General features: G+C 48.0%; 3 protein-coding genes across 3 annotated transcripts; 2 read left to right on the forward strand and 1 right to left on the reverse strand.

Moving 5' to 3' along the window:
* Window positions 1-469: 469 nt before the first annotated feature.
* On the forward strand, window positions 470-1,908 carry BDV27DRAFT_170375 (MIP/aquaporin family protein; the record flags this gene model as incomplete). Its single annotated transcript, XM_032075280.1, has 4 exons — window positions 470-759; window positions 833-1,379; window positions 1,453-1,611; window positions 1,906-1,908. The coding sequence occupies 4 exons, from the start codon at window positions 470-472 to the stop codon at window positions 1,906-1,908; spliced, it is 999 nt and encodes a 332-aa protein (XP_031930040.1).
* An 817-nt stretch (window positions 1,909-2,725) lies between these two features.
* BDV27DRAFT_83625 (glycoside hydrolase family 16 protein) lies at window positions 2,726-4,275 on the reverse strand. The gene is made up of 4 exons (XM_032077728.1): window positions 3,988-4,275; window positions 3,384-3,938; window positions 2,909-3,316; window positions 2,726-2,843 (listed from the first exon to the last, which is right to left on the reverse strand). The coding sequence occupies exons 1-4, from the start codon at window positions 4,082-4,084 to the stop codon at window positions 2,776-2,778; spliced, it is 1,128 nt and encodes a 375-aa protein (XP_031930041.1). The 5' UTR covers window positions 4,085-4,275; the 3' UTR covers window positions 2,726-2,775.
* A 4,173-nt stretch (window positions 4,276-8,448) lies between these two features.
* On the forward strand, window positions 8,449-16,268 carry acyA (adenylate cyclase acyA). Its single transcript, XM_032066135.1, has 3 exons — window positions 8,449-9,181; window positions 9,657-10,398; window positions 10,501-16,268. Exons 1-3 carry the CDS (start codon window positions 9,003-9,005, stop codon window positions 16,033-16,035), a joined length of 6,456 nt encoding a protein of 2,151 aa, XP_031930042.1. The 5' UTR covers window positions 8,449-9,002; the 3' UTR covers window positions 16,036-16,268.
* The last annotated feature ends 218 nt before the right edge of the window (window positions 16,269-16,486 follow it).

Below are 16,486 nucleotides of genomic sequence, written 5' to 3' on the forward strand. Positions count from 1 at the left end.
TGTGTACCTCTGAATTGTGCTATTAGCCAAGTTCAAAATGTTGAACAGGTACTCCGTACTGTGTACAGGTTGTGCCCGGAGTAGGGACGAGGAAATGTTATCCTCTTCCAGATGCCAGGCTTCTTAAAGCCCATTTCCCTTCACTCTTCCTGTCCAAATTTAGCCATTAAGCATGCATTGGCCCTCTGGGGCTTTTCTTCAACCGGTTGCGTTCTTCATTCCAAGCTGGCTGGATCAGTCTATCCAAGTTTTCTGGATACAGGTGAAAAGATAGCCGAGGCAATCCGGTGCATATTCACTCACGTCTCTGAGAGTATACAGCAGGGATCAAGCGTATTGAACGCTTGAGGGCATCGGAGTTATTCACATTCCCCTTATTAAGGCACTGTCATCGCCCCCTAGCACTGAAGAGGTGCAAGAATTTGACATCACGTTTGTAGAGGAATATTCTTAATTCATTATCGTTAGCATGAAGCAGATCATTGAGCATACTACTGACCACCAGGATGGCACGCATGTTGCCGTTCTCTCAACCGATAAGCCTGTATCTCCTACGCTAGGTATCGCCCTCAGCTCAGATGAGAGGGAGCCCGCTCACCCCCAGCTTCTATGGGGCAAGGTGAGAGAACACATCCGCGACGGCGCTTCCGAGTTCTTCGGCACAATGATACTCGTTCTCTTTGGAGATGGCGTTGTCGCACAGGTTACCCTGAGCCACGGCGAGAAAGGCGACTACCAGTCCATCTCATGGGGCTGGGGGTAAGTCCGATCCCTCAAGCAGCCATCCTTCCCCCAGCACTAACATATCTTGGCCCCCCCCTCCAACCCCCAGCCTCGGAGTCATGCTCGGCGTCTATGCCAGCGGTATATCAGGCTCACACATCAACCCCGCCGTAACCCTCGCTAGCTGCATCCTGCGCAAATTCCCCTGGCGCAAATTCCCCGTCTACCTCGTCGCCCAAGTCCTCGGCGCCATGTGCGGCGCAGCAATTGTCTATGGCAACTACAAATCCGCCATCGACGTCTATGAAGGCGGCCCAGGCATCCGAACTGTCCCGGGCTACTCTCCCACCGCAACGGCCGGAATCTTCTGCACTTACCCAGCCGCCTTCATGACCCGGACGGGCCAATTCTTCTCCGAGTTCATCGCCAGCGCCATCCTCATGTTTATGATCTTCGCCCTGAAAGATGATACCAACCTCGGCGCCGGTCCCCTCACACCCCTCGCCCTGTTCTTCGTTGTCTTCGGCATCGGTGCCTGCTTCGGTTGGGAGACCGGATACGCCATAAACCTGGCCCGGGACTTCGGGCCCCGTTTACTAACCTATATGCTCGGGTATGGTCCACATGTCTGGACTGCTGGTAATTATTACTTCTGGGTACGTTCTCCTCGCCCTTCTCCCGCCTCGCACATGGCCCTAAATGAATCAACTCACTGAGGATGTTGGCCAGGTCCCCATCATCGCCCCTTTCCTTGGGTGTACCTTCGGCGGCTGGATCTACGACATGTTCCTCTATACCGGAACCGAAAGCCCGATCAATACACTCTACATCGGTCTCCGGAGACTCATCACACCCCTACGTCCAAAGCACCACAACTCGGCAAGTCATGTATGACCGACTGAGGCCTGGAACAACATACAAGTATGAATTGAAAAACTATGTAAGCCGACTATGACAGCTTTGATTCTACCCAGATATTGCCCCTAACTAAGTTCCATCACAAGATGGACTTCTGATCCTAGAAGTCAGTACCAGGGTTCTTCACGAATATCCATAGCAACTTATAATGAGATCTGTGATATTCATTCATGGCTTAAGGTTGTTTGGGAGTGGTGAAATTTCATTGAAACTGACACTATTCTGTACTCTGTATTCTGTATTCTGTATTCTTTGAGACATGAGTAAGCAATTATGTCCTCGAATGGCAACGGTCTTATGACCGGCAGACCCTACGCTACGGATACCACCGTTTCATTCTTGGCTCTCATTGTTTACAAGTTAACTTAAGGTTGGACTAAATTAGTGAATAGTGTGCGCGCCACATCGGCTGACCATGGTCGATACCGGTAGATCGGGTAGCGTCGACCTCTAGTATTTTACCCTAATATCGACTCAAGGCTAGGAGAGCTGCTATAGTTGATGGACTGTGCTTGCATTGGCCTTTCTATGCTAATAAAAACCAATCCAGTCCGTATAATACACATTTAATGGTCATTAATCATGGTAACAAAGACACTTGCAAAAAGTCAAGGTCCTATGTATGTACAGGTCGAGAACCTTAGTCGTGAGAGTCGTAATCTTATATCCCATTCCCGTCATAAATGGCACCTTCCAAGGCGCCTCGTCTAATTCATACTGCTCGTTCACAGCATGACCAGCGCACTGACGACCACCACGTAAAGAGCGACCATGGACAATGGGGCGTCAAACATAGTGGTCGCAGCCCCTACATTAGGCGCAATATGGGCTGTAGTCGTGGAGGAAGGGGTATTCCCAGGACCGTTAGAGCCGCTCGCATCAGTCGTGGAGAAGGTGGGGCCTGTGGAAGTCGATAGTGGCATGGTCAATGTTGAAGAGCTAAATGATCGTGTCGGAGAGATAGTTCGCTGCGTGGAAGTGACAGCTGTATCTGTTGAGGCAATGGTTGTACGCGACGAAGAGAAAGTAAGGTAAGTCGATGTGCTGGCTGGTTGGGCTGGGGAGCTAACTAATTGCGTTTGCGTTGGCGAATTGGTGAGAAGCCCCGTCGAACTGAGAGTCCATGCAGTGCTTCTAGTGCCAGAGAGGGAAACTGAACCCGGCGACAAACGCGATGATACAAATGTAGATAGGTGACAGGACTGTTTTGAACACACATAGCTTTAGTAACTAATTCAATGTGCGAAAGGGATTGGGCAATGCTCACTCACTGAAGCCGCGCTGGGCGGCTGGACTTGTCGAGAGCCAGAAAATGTCCAGCCACTTGGCAGAGGACCCTGGCCCCTCGACTCTCCTGGAGTAGCCGTAGTGGCTCGAGGGACCCAAGGCCAGATACTCGGGGTCACAAAACTCGAAGTTTGGCGGTGCGTTCCACTCCATGGGATAGGGATACTAGCGACGGTGGAGGTGATAGCCGGGGCAGATTCGACAGAAGAGATGGACTCAGCGGCAATATTACCATTGATCTTTCCACCGGTTGACTTGATTGACTGCCATGACCCACTCTGATCACCATACGAGTACTCTGTGCCGGTTGAATAGTCGGTCACCTTGAGTGATTTCAAGTACATCGTGTAGGGGCCAGCATTGTAATCAGTCTTGCCACCCGCCCAGTCTTCAGATCAGTTAGCTTAGTAGAACATATTGTATGACATCCGGTGAAATATAAACCGTGAACTCACCAATAGTACCCTGCGGGTTGTTTGGATCACCACCAGCCCAAACTCCAACTTTAACCATCATCGGTGTTTGAGGATATTGATTGGTCGCCGCGGTATCCGGAGTCAGTACCCGAACGGTCTTACCATCGATTTGCCAAACGATCTGTTCGCTGGTCCAATCGATAGTGTAGGTATGGAAATTGTCGTGGTTTCCCACGTTATCATGGGTAGCGCCACGGTTGAAGCTATCTGTAATTCCCTTTCCGAAGTAGTTAGACTGGACTAAGACATTATTGCCCCCAAGCCACTCCCAATCAATTTCGTCCAAGTCGTCTGACTGTAGAACAGCACTGCTAACGATACCCGTCCCTGGGGCAGCCTTGATCACGAACTCGACATGTCCGAACATGATGTACCAGCCAGACTGTATTAACGGGGCATCGCCCTGTTTGGCCACTGTGAACTCGACGCCATCGCTACCATACGTGGGACCTCCGACATCTGCAAAGTCATTTGCTTGACCCTGGGTGAAGTCAAAAGTACCCGATGTACCATATGCAGGTTTGGGGGGGCATGCTTGGCTGACGTTAGATTTGGCACCAGGCCGGGCTGAAAGTGGACGTACTTTTGCCTAAAGGGTTGCAGTCGGAAAATGTCTGAGCCAACACAGATGTTGCAGATGACAGCAGGAGAGCCGCCGCGTTGATTATTGGCACCCTCATGATGGATGCCTTGTGCTAGAGATGAAACAAACAATAGGAAATGATGCTGAGAACACGCCCGTTGGGAACGTGAGTAAAGGGAGATCAGGACGAGCGACTTTTACAGGTAAGAAGTCAAGATCTAGGAAGCGGAGATATGAAGGCAGTCAAACAGTAGATTAGAGCACCTCCCAAAGAGTGTGTGAGAGAGAGTGCGTCTGGCCAGAAGTCCAGGCCTGCGGCGTTGTTCGTAGGAAATACTGAGTACCTACAAAGCGCACGTGCAGGAATTCTCTGTTCAGGGAAGGTGCAAAATGGGATATTGTCAAGGCAGCCATGACTGGGGTCGGAACATATAAGTAAATAAATGTCCGTTTAGGTAGAAAGGAAAGTGCGGTGGTCTTCAGAGTACTACGAGTCGTCCAGCCTCCTCGCTTTTCTTCTGCTTGAGCTTTACATCAATCTTTTTGATTATCTTGCCCGATCGGGCAGTTAGCGTTGTCGGTCACGGGTGGAGACGTAACTTCGTGGCTGTCATTGGCTAACATACATGAGCTGTGCCACTGGATCTGTGGCGGGGCGCTGATGATTGGTTGCTGTCCCAACAGCTCCGAACAAGGGACGAGATATTAATTATCAATTCTTCCATGTTGTGATATCGGTACCTGAACCATGAAATAGCTTTCTGTTTGTTTTTACCTGCAGCAGAGATCGAGGTCAGACTATAAGCTCGGCAATATCAGACTGACGTTACCAGTCATACTCCATTCTAGGCTGAAGCGCGACACATACCGGTGCTGCAACCCAATCTGCTGTTTACATTCCAGCCGATGACGGTTGCTGTCATGCCATGTGCTACTGTGCAAACAGAACAGGACCAACGACTGGGGGCAATTGTCTCATCTCTCCCTGGCAATAACTTGTCTATTGCAATTCATTTGCCACATGGAAGGTAAGATAATAGAGTCGCCTGTTTCATTGCCGCCCGTGCTGCTCCACCCCCAGCCTCCCTCTTTTTAACGCTGCATGTATACTGTGCCAATCCCTGGACGCCATGGCTAGACCGCAGGGGTTTCTTTGCTGTGCTATTCTTATATCAAACTTAGATTCTATGGTCTCTTTTCTCAACCTTTTTTTTTTTTTTTTTTGTCTTTCTTTTCCGTGTTTTTTTGTTTCCCGGTCGATACAGTTTCAACTACAACCTCGCTTATGCAGCCTATTCAATATATTTCCATAGTAACGGCGAGTCTCTATAATAGTTGAGAATATCTATAATCTCGACAATCCAGACAATAATCTGTCAATCTCTATTCAACATCCGATACATACTAAATCAAAGTCTAAACCATCCATAACACTCAATCGGGCCAATTCCTATTACACACGCAACCACGCGACGTTCATGTTTCGTAATAGCTAGGTATATTCCGTACAGAGGTTTCAGGCAAGTTACGAAACTGCAACTATCGGTACGCCTTTTCGTTTTATCCCATCCGATATTAATCCCGCTGCGGACTTCATGAAATATTAATGTATCCACATGACACAATTGTAGTAACAATGTGTAGTACCTACAGCCGACGGGTAAAACTGGCGGAGCTATAGGGACAAATTCGCGCCTTATGAAGATTGTTGGGCTACAATCTCTGTATGTAACTTGATGACTGGGTCAGTAAGACGGCTAGTAGGACTCCTCTCTCGGAGCCGTTAGAGGTGCGAGTTGGTGGAATCCTGTTGCTGAGCACGATAACATGTTCCCGTTATCAGAATGTGTGGCCGATAGAAATTCGTTTGAGTATACTAGTTGGACTTCAGGGATATTGTGGATTGACATCTTGGGCACACGACTCTTAGCCTTCACATATTAATATAGAGAATAAATACTCAATATAATATTCACGGTTTATTGTTACGGAATGTAGTTACTGTAGTCGGTATAATTGTAAAGCATCAAGAATGCAACTATAAGTATGTTGCATTCACTGTAGACTGCTTAGACTGTATTACTGTCTGCTGACCATCTGCATAAAAGATACGGAGGACTACTGTTGGAAGCTCTTCGAAAATGTGTTTGAAATCCTATACATAGGAATGGTGTCAAGTGCAATATATATTTGCAGTTGCAACGAACTTACGGGAGCTCGATGCCTCTGACAGCCGGAGGGTTTATTACATGGTAAAATCTACTTAACACACCATTAAAAGCAATTGCTAATAGTTAATCTACAGAATCTACTAAGAAGGAAATAGACCAAGTGAGAACTCGTATCAAACTCTTAGTAGAGGAGAGGTAGAGTGGTCATTCAATCCTGTTTGGGTTCAGGCCGCCAAGGATCTTACCAGTTCGGGAAGTCGCTCTGCTTTTCCAGGTCGATAGTTTAAGGTGCCAAGAGAGGCTACTTGACCTTGGTTGTCGATCGTATGGCACACGTGATCTTTATTTTAGCAGGTACCTTTGATAAGGCCAGTTAAAGTAAGATAGAACTATCCGTACTAAGACATAGAATTCATTCAGTCTGTAGCAGGTGAGGACGTCAAGATGGTATCTATGAAGTTTAATCTGAACGAACACTCGCGCGTATAGAGAGTGCCGCAAGCCCCACAACATATTGGGAGAAAGCAAAGCATGATGTACCGAACCGATGGTTTTGTTACAACAAATAAAGTGCCAGAGTAGTTTGAATGGCCCCTAACGTGAGTGTAGACGAGGTAGGCGGCAAATTCCTCCCATAGGTGGTAGTGGTTGTCAAGATTCTAAAGGTGATACTATAACTAATAAGAAAATGACCTCGGCTGATATGGATATTGTTACTTTGAGAGAAGGGGGACACGTCATGAATAGGTCAGGCGGAAAACTTAGGTGAGAGTTAAGAAGAGGAATTAAAAAAATACCACCGGTGCATTTTTGGTAATTCCGTGTCTGACATATCTGGAAATTGACACACGAGGTTTGGGGGGAGATAGACAGTCCCTTTAATTTCCGATACAGTCGTTAGTCATGTGGTACAAGGTTTTTTTCTTTTTTTTCCTTTTTTTTTTTTTTTTTTTTTCCCGTCTTTAGTCTAGAATATAAAAAAGATAGTACAGTCCAATCGCGCAGTTGTCATTTAGGATTCACCAGGCGTCTTCATCATACAGGCGAATAGGATAAGCAGATAAGAAAATGAAATAGAATAAGAAGAGTGGGGGGAGGGGAAAGAGAGAGAAAGAGCAAAGGCAAGATAGGTTGGTGTCATAGTTCTAAGGTAAGGGGAAATAGAATGGATTAACTCCCCCCTTATCAATAATTTAAACCACTAAATCTAGCCCACCTGATGATCATCCCCAGAACTGCCAATATAAAGCGGTTGGTTACCCATCATAACTGCCTTGTGGATATACGTGGGAGGGATTGCTGTATTGGTCAGTGACAGAAGCCAAAGAGATGCGAACTAACAAATTGAAACCATAGGTAGGAAATCCCCAAGACCAATAATAGAAGTACTACTAACAGCTGAACTGGTTGTTGATCGATGATGACAGGGAAGAGCACCAGCAAATGCTCAGGGTACGGAGTAATGACGGATGTACCCGATACCGTACACCGATGTATAGTTTTCAGTCACGTCACCATTCCAAGTGACAGAGCATTAGCTGCTACTGTACTCTGTACTATTAAACTTTACTAGGTATCTCGGTACGGTACAAATGAAATACAGACGATACACTTGAATAGGACGGTATCAAAGGAGGTACGGAAACAGAGCTCCTTTCCCCAATAAGGTGACCCGTAGTCAACATGAGGGTGAGGTTCATTCTTTGTATAGATGCGTACCAAACGGTCACCACCTGCATGCCTCCTAGATCTCTCTACTATCTAATCGCACCAAGATCAGCACAGACATTCTCACGGACCATACCTTCTACATCCACCCCCCTCGTAAAATGACCAAAGCGGGTTGACGGAACTCAATCTTCCTGAAAAACCACAAAATTGATATGTCATAGTTCTTTGTGTCCTGTTTTGTTTTGTTTATTTTATTTTACCTTTGATTTTTATTATCGTTATTTATTTATTTATTTATTTTTCGCTTTGTTGACAATGAAGATAAGATTGAACTATACAACTTTTAATTTAGGTATAGAATCGAAAGTGAAGACCATGTAACACCAGCCGAGAAGGTGAAAAATATCCTGCATGTTGAGTGTACTTAAGGAGGAAATGACTTTGGGAGAGGGTAAGGTGGTAATCTCTGGCAGAAAGGTAGTTAGTAACTTACTCCGGAGTATAGCAGTCACTTTCTCCGGTTTAGCGCCGTCTTGTGGCCAGAGCCTCAACGACGTAGCGTAGTCACCACCACGACCATTAATACTACTAACCTACGACCATACTATCACCACCGTTTCCCGTTGATTACGAAATCCTCGCCCACTCTTTCTACCTGCAAATCTCCTTACATGTCGCATATTCTCTTCTAATTCCTTCGTCTGTGCTTCGTATCATGCGTTTTTGGGTTGCTCTCCCAGAATGTGCGATGGCGATTCTTGACTACTACCGCTCGTCTCCCAGAGCATGAAGCACCCGCCGCGCCCGACGCTAAAACTCCGTGCAACGACGGTCGCTTTTCCAGTGATATAGTGATAGTCTTTCTCGAATTACGTTCCTCCCTTTGTACTTGAATCAACATTCCTCTGCTTCGCTTCCATTGATATAGCTTTACACTGCGCTGCATAAGCTCACTATCCTCCATACACTTTTCCAGTCGACCGCCTTCTTTCGGATCAACTCGCGCTTTATCGCACGACGTTCTACGATAGTCCGTTTCCTTTACTTCTCGCCATAATCCCTCCCCCCTCCGGTGACAATCATTGATGGTGCTCCTCGTTTGACGCTGCGAATACTGCGCCGACCGGCCACTTCTTTCTCGACGGCACCGGAATATTTGGGGTACTTTGAAACATGTCTTTCCAGGGTGGCGACCTCCCGGAAGGGAGGCGTAGCTCGGAGAGCTCTGGAGGAAACAGCTGGCTGTCTCAGGAGACAGTCAAAGACAACCAAACCAATCGGTACCAGCGAAATCATGCTATGTTGAATGGCCGTCTTATTTCCCCATTCTCTGGGTTCGCGAAAGTGGACAGGTAAGAATGACTTATCTTTTCACTTGTGCCTCATCTTCATGTCATTATCTCTTCTGTCCTTACCCCGCCTTCTCCCTCTCTCTATTCCCCCCTCTCTTTTCCCCTTCTTAGCTGCCATCCAATATTGCGGGTGGCATTGAGAAGAAACGTTATGTGTTGCGCGTCTGAACGACTTTTGTTGGTGCATATTTCCGATCTCTATTGCATTGACATTGGCGGAGTATTCTCTTCCACCTGCCTATTTGAAGAAGACTCAGAATAGCTTCTTAGTTTTCTTTTCTTCTACGGCGGCATTCTGGCAATATGTGCCCTCGACAGCCTTTTGTTTCATGTTTCGACCCCTACCCCTCACTCATTGTAAAATCAATCTACAAGTTCATTTAATGTTTTTGTCCGCGCCTATGATTCGGCTGTAACAGCGTGCCGCGATGTCAAGGAGGATCTCGCGTTAAATAGCAGTACTGATTCTATTCAGATCTAATTCGCAGGGTCGAAAGCAGCCGCCGACCTTGGGAGCTCATGACTTATCAACGTCAAATTTCACTTGGCCCTCTCCGGACGTGTCCCCGACAGATAAACGTAAGGATTCGGGTTTCACAGGTCACCGAAAATCCTCAGCCGCTATAGGACCAGATGAACCAGGTCCTCCGCCAACCTTCAGTTCGAGTCCCCGACTGTCATGTCCGAATTCCGATGAAGTGGATTATTTTCAGCAAGACCCGAATGCCTCATATTCTTCTTCGCCCAAAATGGCGCCTGGAGATGGGAATGGTACGCTCTTCCAGGACCTTTCAGAGCATGAAGCGTCGCCAGCGTCGACTTCCTTTCGTCCTGGAACAAGTCGCACCTACGCGAGTGAGCCTCTAGAGCTTGACTATAATGGGGATCATCGGAGACCATCCGTTGCTAGCGCCACTACTATTAGTAGTCAAGGGTCTAAGTCTAGTACAGGTGGGCGATTCCGGAAAAAACTGAAGGGGTTCTTTGGGGAAGAGTACATGCCAGGAGATTCAAAGTTGGAGTCCGACAACGGCATCCAGCACCCCACAAAGAAATCGTCACTTAGCGAGCACCATATATTTCGCGAAAGGGCCAACTCGGATGGCGCACGAAGCCCACCACAGAGACTCATTGGGGAATCTTCACCACAACGGCCTAGACCCCGAGCCCCGCTTCCTTCTAGTGAAATTACCCCTTGGGTATTCCAAAGCTTCAATGTAAGTTCTGGTTGTCTTTTGCGTATTATCGTATCTATACATTTTCGCATCTCGCTGTCATCGATACAGTCTCGACGAATGTTAATGCTCCTTACTCTCTAGGACATTCCACAGTACGGTGAAGCCCCCGTTCGTGAAGCTCCCATAGGGGCTGATGGTCGCCGGGCTGCTGCCCAGATGGCAAGAGGCCCACAGAGAAACCAAACAGGACGACAGTTTAGTGGACATCGTCATTCTCGAAGCAAAGAAGAGAAATCAACCACCACCGACGATATGGCAGAGTATCCAAGCCGTCCCACGACAGGGCGTGATGATTTTGGTATCGGTCTGCGCGCCAACAGCCTCAATAACTCAGCGATGAACTCAACTTCGACTCTTGTGCGCTCTACTAGCCCCACGCCGAGTATGCAGAGCGCGCACTCCCGGGAACAGGGCCAAAGCTCTCCAGGGACACAACTGCCTAACAAACGATCGATCCTGGACAAGATTCGTCGACCCAAGGCTCATGGCCCTTTGAAACATTTCCCTGGAGCTAAGGGGGTACAGGAGGCCACAAAAAGCACCTCAAAACTTGCGCGACGAGATGTCTCCCCCGCGAGGAGGGGACGGCAAGGAAGCCTGGAAGGTACCTCGACTCCCAAAACTGGAGATGAATCCGATCGGAAAAAAGATGGCAGGGGCCTGGCTATTAGTTCCGCCAAATTACGCGGTCGCCGTGTGTTGGGTACCGACACGCCCTTGAGAGATACCAAACCAGCGGAAGAGCAGGAGGGCATGTATGAGCTTGATACAGACCTTTCGCATATGGAAGGCATTGTTCGGAAACGATCCCCGCAGCCAGCAGCTGACAGAACCCAGCCAGTCGATGGAAACTCGAAGCTACACGAGGAGGGGAAGAGCCGTGATGGCCAACCCACTGGGCACTGGGATGCTCCGGACAGCTGGCATGTCAGAAGGCATGGTGAGGACAGTAGTGCTGCATTTCCAAGCGGAGATGCAGAGGCTGCTCGGACTATACCCGAACCTGAAGGCGCTCCTTATTTCATACGAGTGTTCCGTATAGACTCCACTTTCGCCACGCTATCAACAGGGTTAAATGCCACCGTCGCCGATATCTTGGTCATACTTGGCCGGAAGTCTTTCCTTACAGATCACCTTAACAATTATGAAATCGTTATGCGAAAGAATGATTTAACCAGGCAGCTTGATCCGACGGAAAAGCCAATCCTTATGCAGAAACAAATGCTTGAACAAATCGGCTATACTACAAAAGATAGGCTCGAGGAAATTGGTCGAGAGGACCATAGCTATGTCCTACGTTTCACCTTCCTTCCAACTAAGCTAAGCGGTTTGACTAGTCTCCAGGGCGGCGAACCAGGCTTCAACCGCAATCAGAAGTTTAGCCATGTGGATCTTTCGGGCAAAGGTCTTGTCACCATCCCCATCACCCTCTACGGCAAAGCCGCAGAGATTATCTCCCTGAATTTGTCGAAAAACATGTCTCTCGATGTCCCGAAAGATTTCATTCAAGGTTGCATCAATCTCCGAGAGCTCAAGTTCATAGGGAATGAGGCCCCCCGTTTGCCTGCCAGTTTCGGCCTCGCGAGTCGGTTGACTTACCTTGACGTCTCGAACAACTATCTAGAACAGCTCGATCATGCCGGCCTTGATAAACTTCAAGGTCTTGTCAGCATAAAATTATCTAATAATAAGCTTACAGGCCTTCCAAGCTACTTCGGAAACTTTGCCTATTTGAGGAGTTTGAACTTATCCTCGAACAATTTCCGGGTTTTCCCTGATTTCCTTTGCAATCTCAAGAGCCTAGTGGATCTCGATATTAGCTTCAACAATATTGCCGAGCTGCCTTCCATTGGAAACTTGTCGACCCTTGAGCGCCTTTGGATGACAAACAACGTATTGAGGGGCGCCTTGGACGAATCGTTCAAAGATCTCGTGAACGTGAAGGAGATTGACGCGAGGTTCAACGAAATAACCAATATTGACAACCTATCGTATGTGCCGCGCTTGGAGCAGTTGCACGTTGGTCACAACGCGATTTCGAAGTTCAAAGGCTCATTCCCGAAGCTGCGAACATTGCTTCTTGACCATTGCCCGATTACTCAGTTTGACATTGATGCTCCGATGCCCACCCTTACATTGCTCAATATAGCTTCCGCAAAGCTGGTCCAGCTTCGGGACACCCTGTTTGAGAATGTACCAAATTTGACCAAACTAATACTTGACAAGAATCATTTCGTGTCCATGTCGTCCCACATCGGCAAACTCCGTAAACTTGAGCACTTCAGCATGATCAAGAACCCACTCGACGCGCTTCCTCCCACATTTGGGTGTCTCACCGAGCTCAGATACCTCAACCTTAGAGAGTGCAACCTGAGCCGATTGCCCCCCGAGCTTTGGAACTGCAACAAACTGGAGACACTCAATGTGTCATCCAACGTATTAGACAGTTTTCCAAAGCATGGTACCCCGATGCCTCAGCTCCCTGGCGAACCGGTGCCTGGCACTCCAGGAACTTCTACACCAACAAACTACGAAGACCTAGCAGCTGACGATCAAGAAGGCCGTCGTCCAAGCCAAACCTCAGGCAGCATTCTTAGCACTGGAGGCTCACCAAACGGCAGCGGAGGGTACCGAAAGCCCTCGGTCGCGTCGTCCCTAAGCCAAGGCGGCAGAAAAGTCTCCACAGCGTCGAGGTCGCTGAATGAAGGGAGTCCAGCTTCTAGGAAAGACTCGAGTTTTTCAAATCTCTCTAATCAAACCTTTGGCGGATCGCTGAGGAATTTATACCTGGCCGATAATCGGCTGGAAGATGACGTTTTCCGCGAATTATCGTTACTTACAGAGCTGCGCGTCGTAAACCTTTCGTACAATGAGCTGACCGAGCTGCCTCAGGGGCTGCTGAAACGTTGGTCCAATTTGACTGAGCTTTACCTTTCCGGTAATGAGCTAACATCACTTCCTTCGGACGACCTCGAAGAAGGTAGCCAGCTCAAGATCCTTAATATCAATGCAAATCGGTTCCAAGTTCTACCGGCAGAACTGTGCAAAGTCAGCAAGCTTTCCATTTTGGATGTCGGGAGCAACTCGTTAAAGTACAATGTTTCTAATTGGCCCTATGACTGGAATTGGAACTGGAACCGAAACTTGAAGTATCTTAATTTTTCCGGGAACAAGCGCCTGGAGATCAAACCGCATGGTTCTCCGTTGCAGGGGCCACCGAACACTAACGAAACAGACTTGACTGATTTCAATTCCCTTACTTATCTTCGCGTGCTGGGACTGATGGATGTCACGCTTACAACCTCCACTATCCCTGAGGAAAATGAAGACCGCCGTGTGAGAACATCTGCGTCACTAGCCGGCTTTCTTGCTTATGGTATGGCCGACTTTCTTGGTAAAAGTGACCATCTATCAATTTTTGATATGATAGTGCCACGATTGAAGCCGGACAATGTGGAAACGGTCGTGGGGATGTTTGATGGAACAAGTCAGTCCACTGGAGGTTCTAAGGTCGCGAAGTTTATGCACGAAAACTTCCTTCGCACCTTTTCCACTGAGTTGCGCCGACTGCGGCGAGATATGCAGGAGACGCCGTTGGATGCATTGCGACGTGCGTTCTTAGCGTTGAACAAAAATATGGCAGGCTATTGTTACAAATCTCTTAATGACAAAAACGTCCAGCGATATGATGACGCACCTGACCAGAAGGGCTTGCGTCTTACCAAAGACGACATTGAAACCGGCGGAGTTGCAACTGTGCTGTATCTCCATAACATGGATCTTTTCGTCGCCAATGTAGGAGATGCACAGGCAATTCTTGTTAAATCTGACGGTTCACTAAGACACTTGACCCGAACACACGACCCCGCCGAACCTCATGAGAGAGCAAGGATTCGTGCTGCTGGGGGTTATGTCTCTCGCCAGGGCAAGCTTAACGATGTCCTTCCTGTGTCGAGATCCTTTGGGCATTTTCATTTGATGCCCGCCGTCATCGCGGCTCCTCATACTATGCATGTCAATTTAACTGAGCAGGATGAGATGATAATCTTGGCGTCAAGGGAATTATGGGACTACGTAACGCCAGACCTGGTTGTCGATGTAACAAGGGCTGAGAGGAGAGATCTAATGGTCGCAGCTCAAAAAATACGGGACCTGGCTATCTCGTTTGGTGCCAACAACAAGCTCATGGTTATGATCCTTGGCGTTGGGGATCTAAAGAAGCGAGACAGACAGAGCAAGCTCAGAAATGCGAGTGTTTCTACGGGTATGCTTGAGGAACAACAAATCCTTCCCACCTCAAAACGCACGAAGAAGCCGCGCGACATGCCTGGAGATTCCAGACTTGCTCGCTTTGAATTTGTGGATGCCCCTGTAGGAGAATTGGCTATTATCTTTACCGATATTAAAGGGTCAACTAGCCTTTGGGAGACCTGCCCCGATGCAATGCGTTCTGCCATACAAATCCATAATGATATACTTCGTCGACAGCTTGGAATCATTGGTGGGTACGAAGTCAAGACAGAAGGAGATGCTTTTATGGTTGCCTTTTCCACAACTACAGCTGCCTTGCTTTGGTGCTTCAACTGTCAAATGCAGCTCCTAGAAGCAGAATGGCCGACGGAAATTCTCGAACAATCTCAGTGTCAGGTTGAGTACGATATGGACAATAATATTATTTTCCGGGGACTTTCTGTCCGTATGGGTATACATTGGGGCGAGCCCGTCTGTGAAAAGGACCCCGTTACTAACCGCATGGACTACTTTGGGCCGATGGTGAACCGCGCCTCTCGTATCTCCGCTGTTGCAGATGGTGGGCAGATCTTCGTGTCCTCGGATTTCATGAGCGATATTCAACGCAATCTGGAGGTGTTTGCAGATAGCGAGCGTGCTGCGTCGACTGGTTCAGAAGAGGGGTATGCTGTGGATAACCTTGGGTATAACATCCGTCGCGAGCTCCAACAACTTAACAGTCTTGGTTTCGTGATCAAAGATCAGGGAGAACGGAAGCTGAAAGGTCTTGAGAACCCTGAGCCGCTTTACCTGATCTACCCTCACACTCTATCGGGACGATTAAGTATCATGCAGAAAGATGCAACAAGTGACAAGAATGTCCCAACAACCATTAGCAAGCACTCCCAGCTAGAAATCCAAACGGATCTTATCTGGCGCCTCTGGGAGATTACCCTCCGCTTAGAAAGACTCTGTGGCGCTCTAGAGTATCCGGGCGAAGCCCGACTAAAAGAGCCCAATGTGTCCCTCTTCAATGTCGTTAAAAATCATGGGGGAGAGCTTGCTGACTCGACCGTGGTCAGCTTGGTTGAACAACAAGTGACTCGCATTGAAATGACTGTCAATACGCTTGCAATTCGGAACATGCTACGGCCGTTCAGACCGCACGACCGACTCAATGATCATGCCATGCCGATCAGAGACGTGTTACAGGAGTTACAGACCCAACTTGCAGAATACAGGGCCCTCAAAGAGCAAATTGCTGTCAGTGCTGCTGGCATCACTGGTAGAAGTCCGAGTTACACAGCGTCTCTCGAAGACAGCAACAGTTCTGCATCGTCGTCTTTTGTTCGCATGAGCATCTCAGCCGATGACGCGAACAATTAATGGTCTGCCTACTTGCATCTCGCACCTCTTATCTACAGTATCTAATTTTACCTTTTCTTTTTCTCTCGTTTTTGTGTACTGCTCAACGGCGCCGCATGGGTTGGTTGGATGTTCAGTGTTCAGAAGCATGGACAGGAGCTAAGGTGGATATTGCGCTTCCTGTACTTTGTTCCACTTTCAATATCAGTCGATATGTCAGTACAGACATGATGAATGAACTGGTTTCACATCCAATTGCATTGCACCTTGGCTGAGCTACAGCTATATTTGCTAACGTTACGTATCGGATTGTCTCCCTGTGCTACCTACTTTGTAGTATGGCCTGGCAGCCTCGGCGCACCATAAGAATCATGTAGATCTCCTACAGTTCCAATCACAGTATTGGAGCTTAACATTATGTATGTTTTGTTCCCTGTATTGCATGTCGACTTACTAGTACTACCAGTAGTGA

Source organism: Aspergillus caelatus, assembly GCF_009193585.1.
Source record: "Aspergillus caelatus strain CBS 763.97 unplaced genomic scaffold BDV27scaffold_43, whole genome shotgun sequence".
Taxonomy (NCBI): Eukaryota; Fungi; Ascomycota; class Eurotiomycetes; order Eurotiales; family Aspergillaceae; genus Aspergillus; species Aspergillus caelatus.

Bases quoted from the DNA above. Each gene is read 5' to 3' on its own strand.
- BDV27DRAFT_83625 (XM_032077728.1), bottom strand. From the start codon at position 4,084: ATGAGGGTGCCAATAATCAACGCGGCGGCTCTCCTGCTGTCATCTGCA. The intron at 3,939-3,987 runs GTACGTCCACTT...ACGTCAGCCAAG, and splicing joins CTGCAACCCTTTAGGCAAAA to CATGCCCCCCCAAACCTGCA. The intron at 3,317-3,383 runs GTGAGTTCACGG...ACTGATCTGAAG, and splicing joins CAACCCGCAGGGTACTATTG to ACTGGGCGGGTGGCAAGACT.
- acyA (XM_032066135.1), top strand. From the start codon at position 9,003: ATGTCTTTCCAGGGTGGCGACCTCCCGGAAGGGAGGCGTAGCTCGGAG. The intron at 9,182-9,656 runs GTAAGAATGACT...GATTCTATTCAG, and splicing joins GGGTTCGCGAAAGTGGACAG to ATCTAATTCGCAGGGTCGAA. The intron at 10,399-10,500 runs GTAAGTTCTGGT...CTTACTCTCTAG, and splicing joins GGGTATTCCAAAGCTTCAAT to GACATTCCACAGTACGGTGA.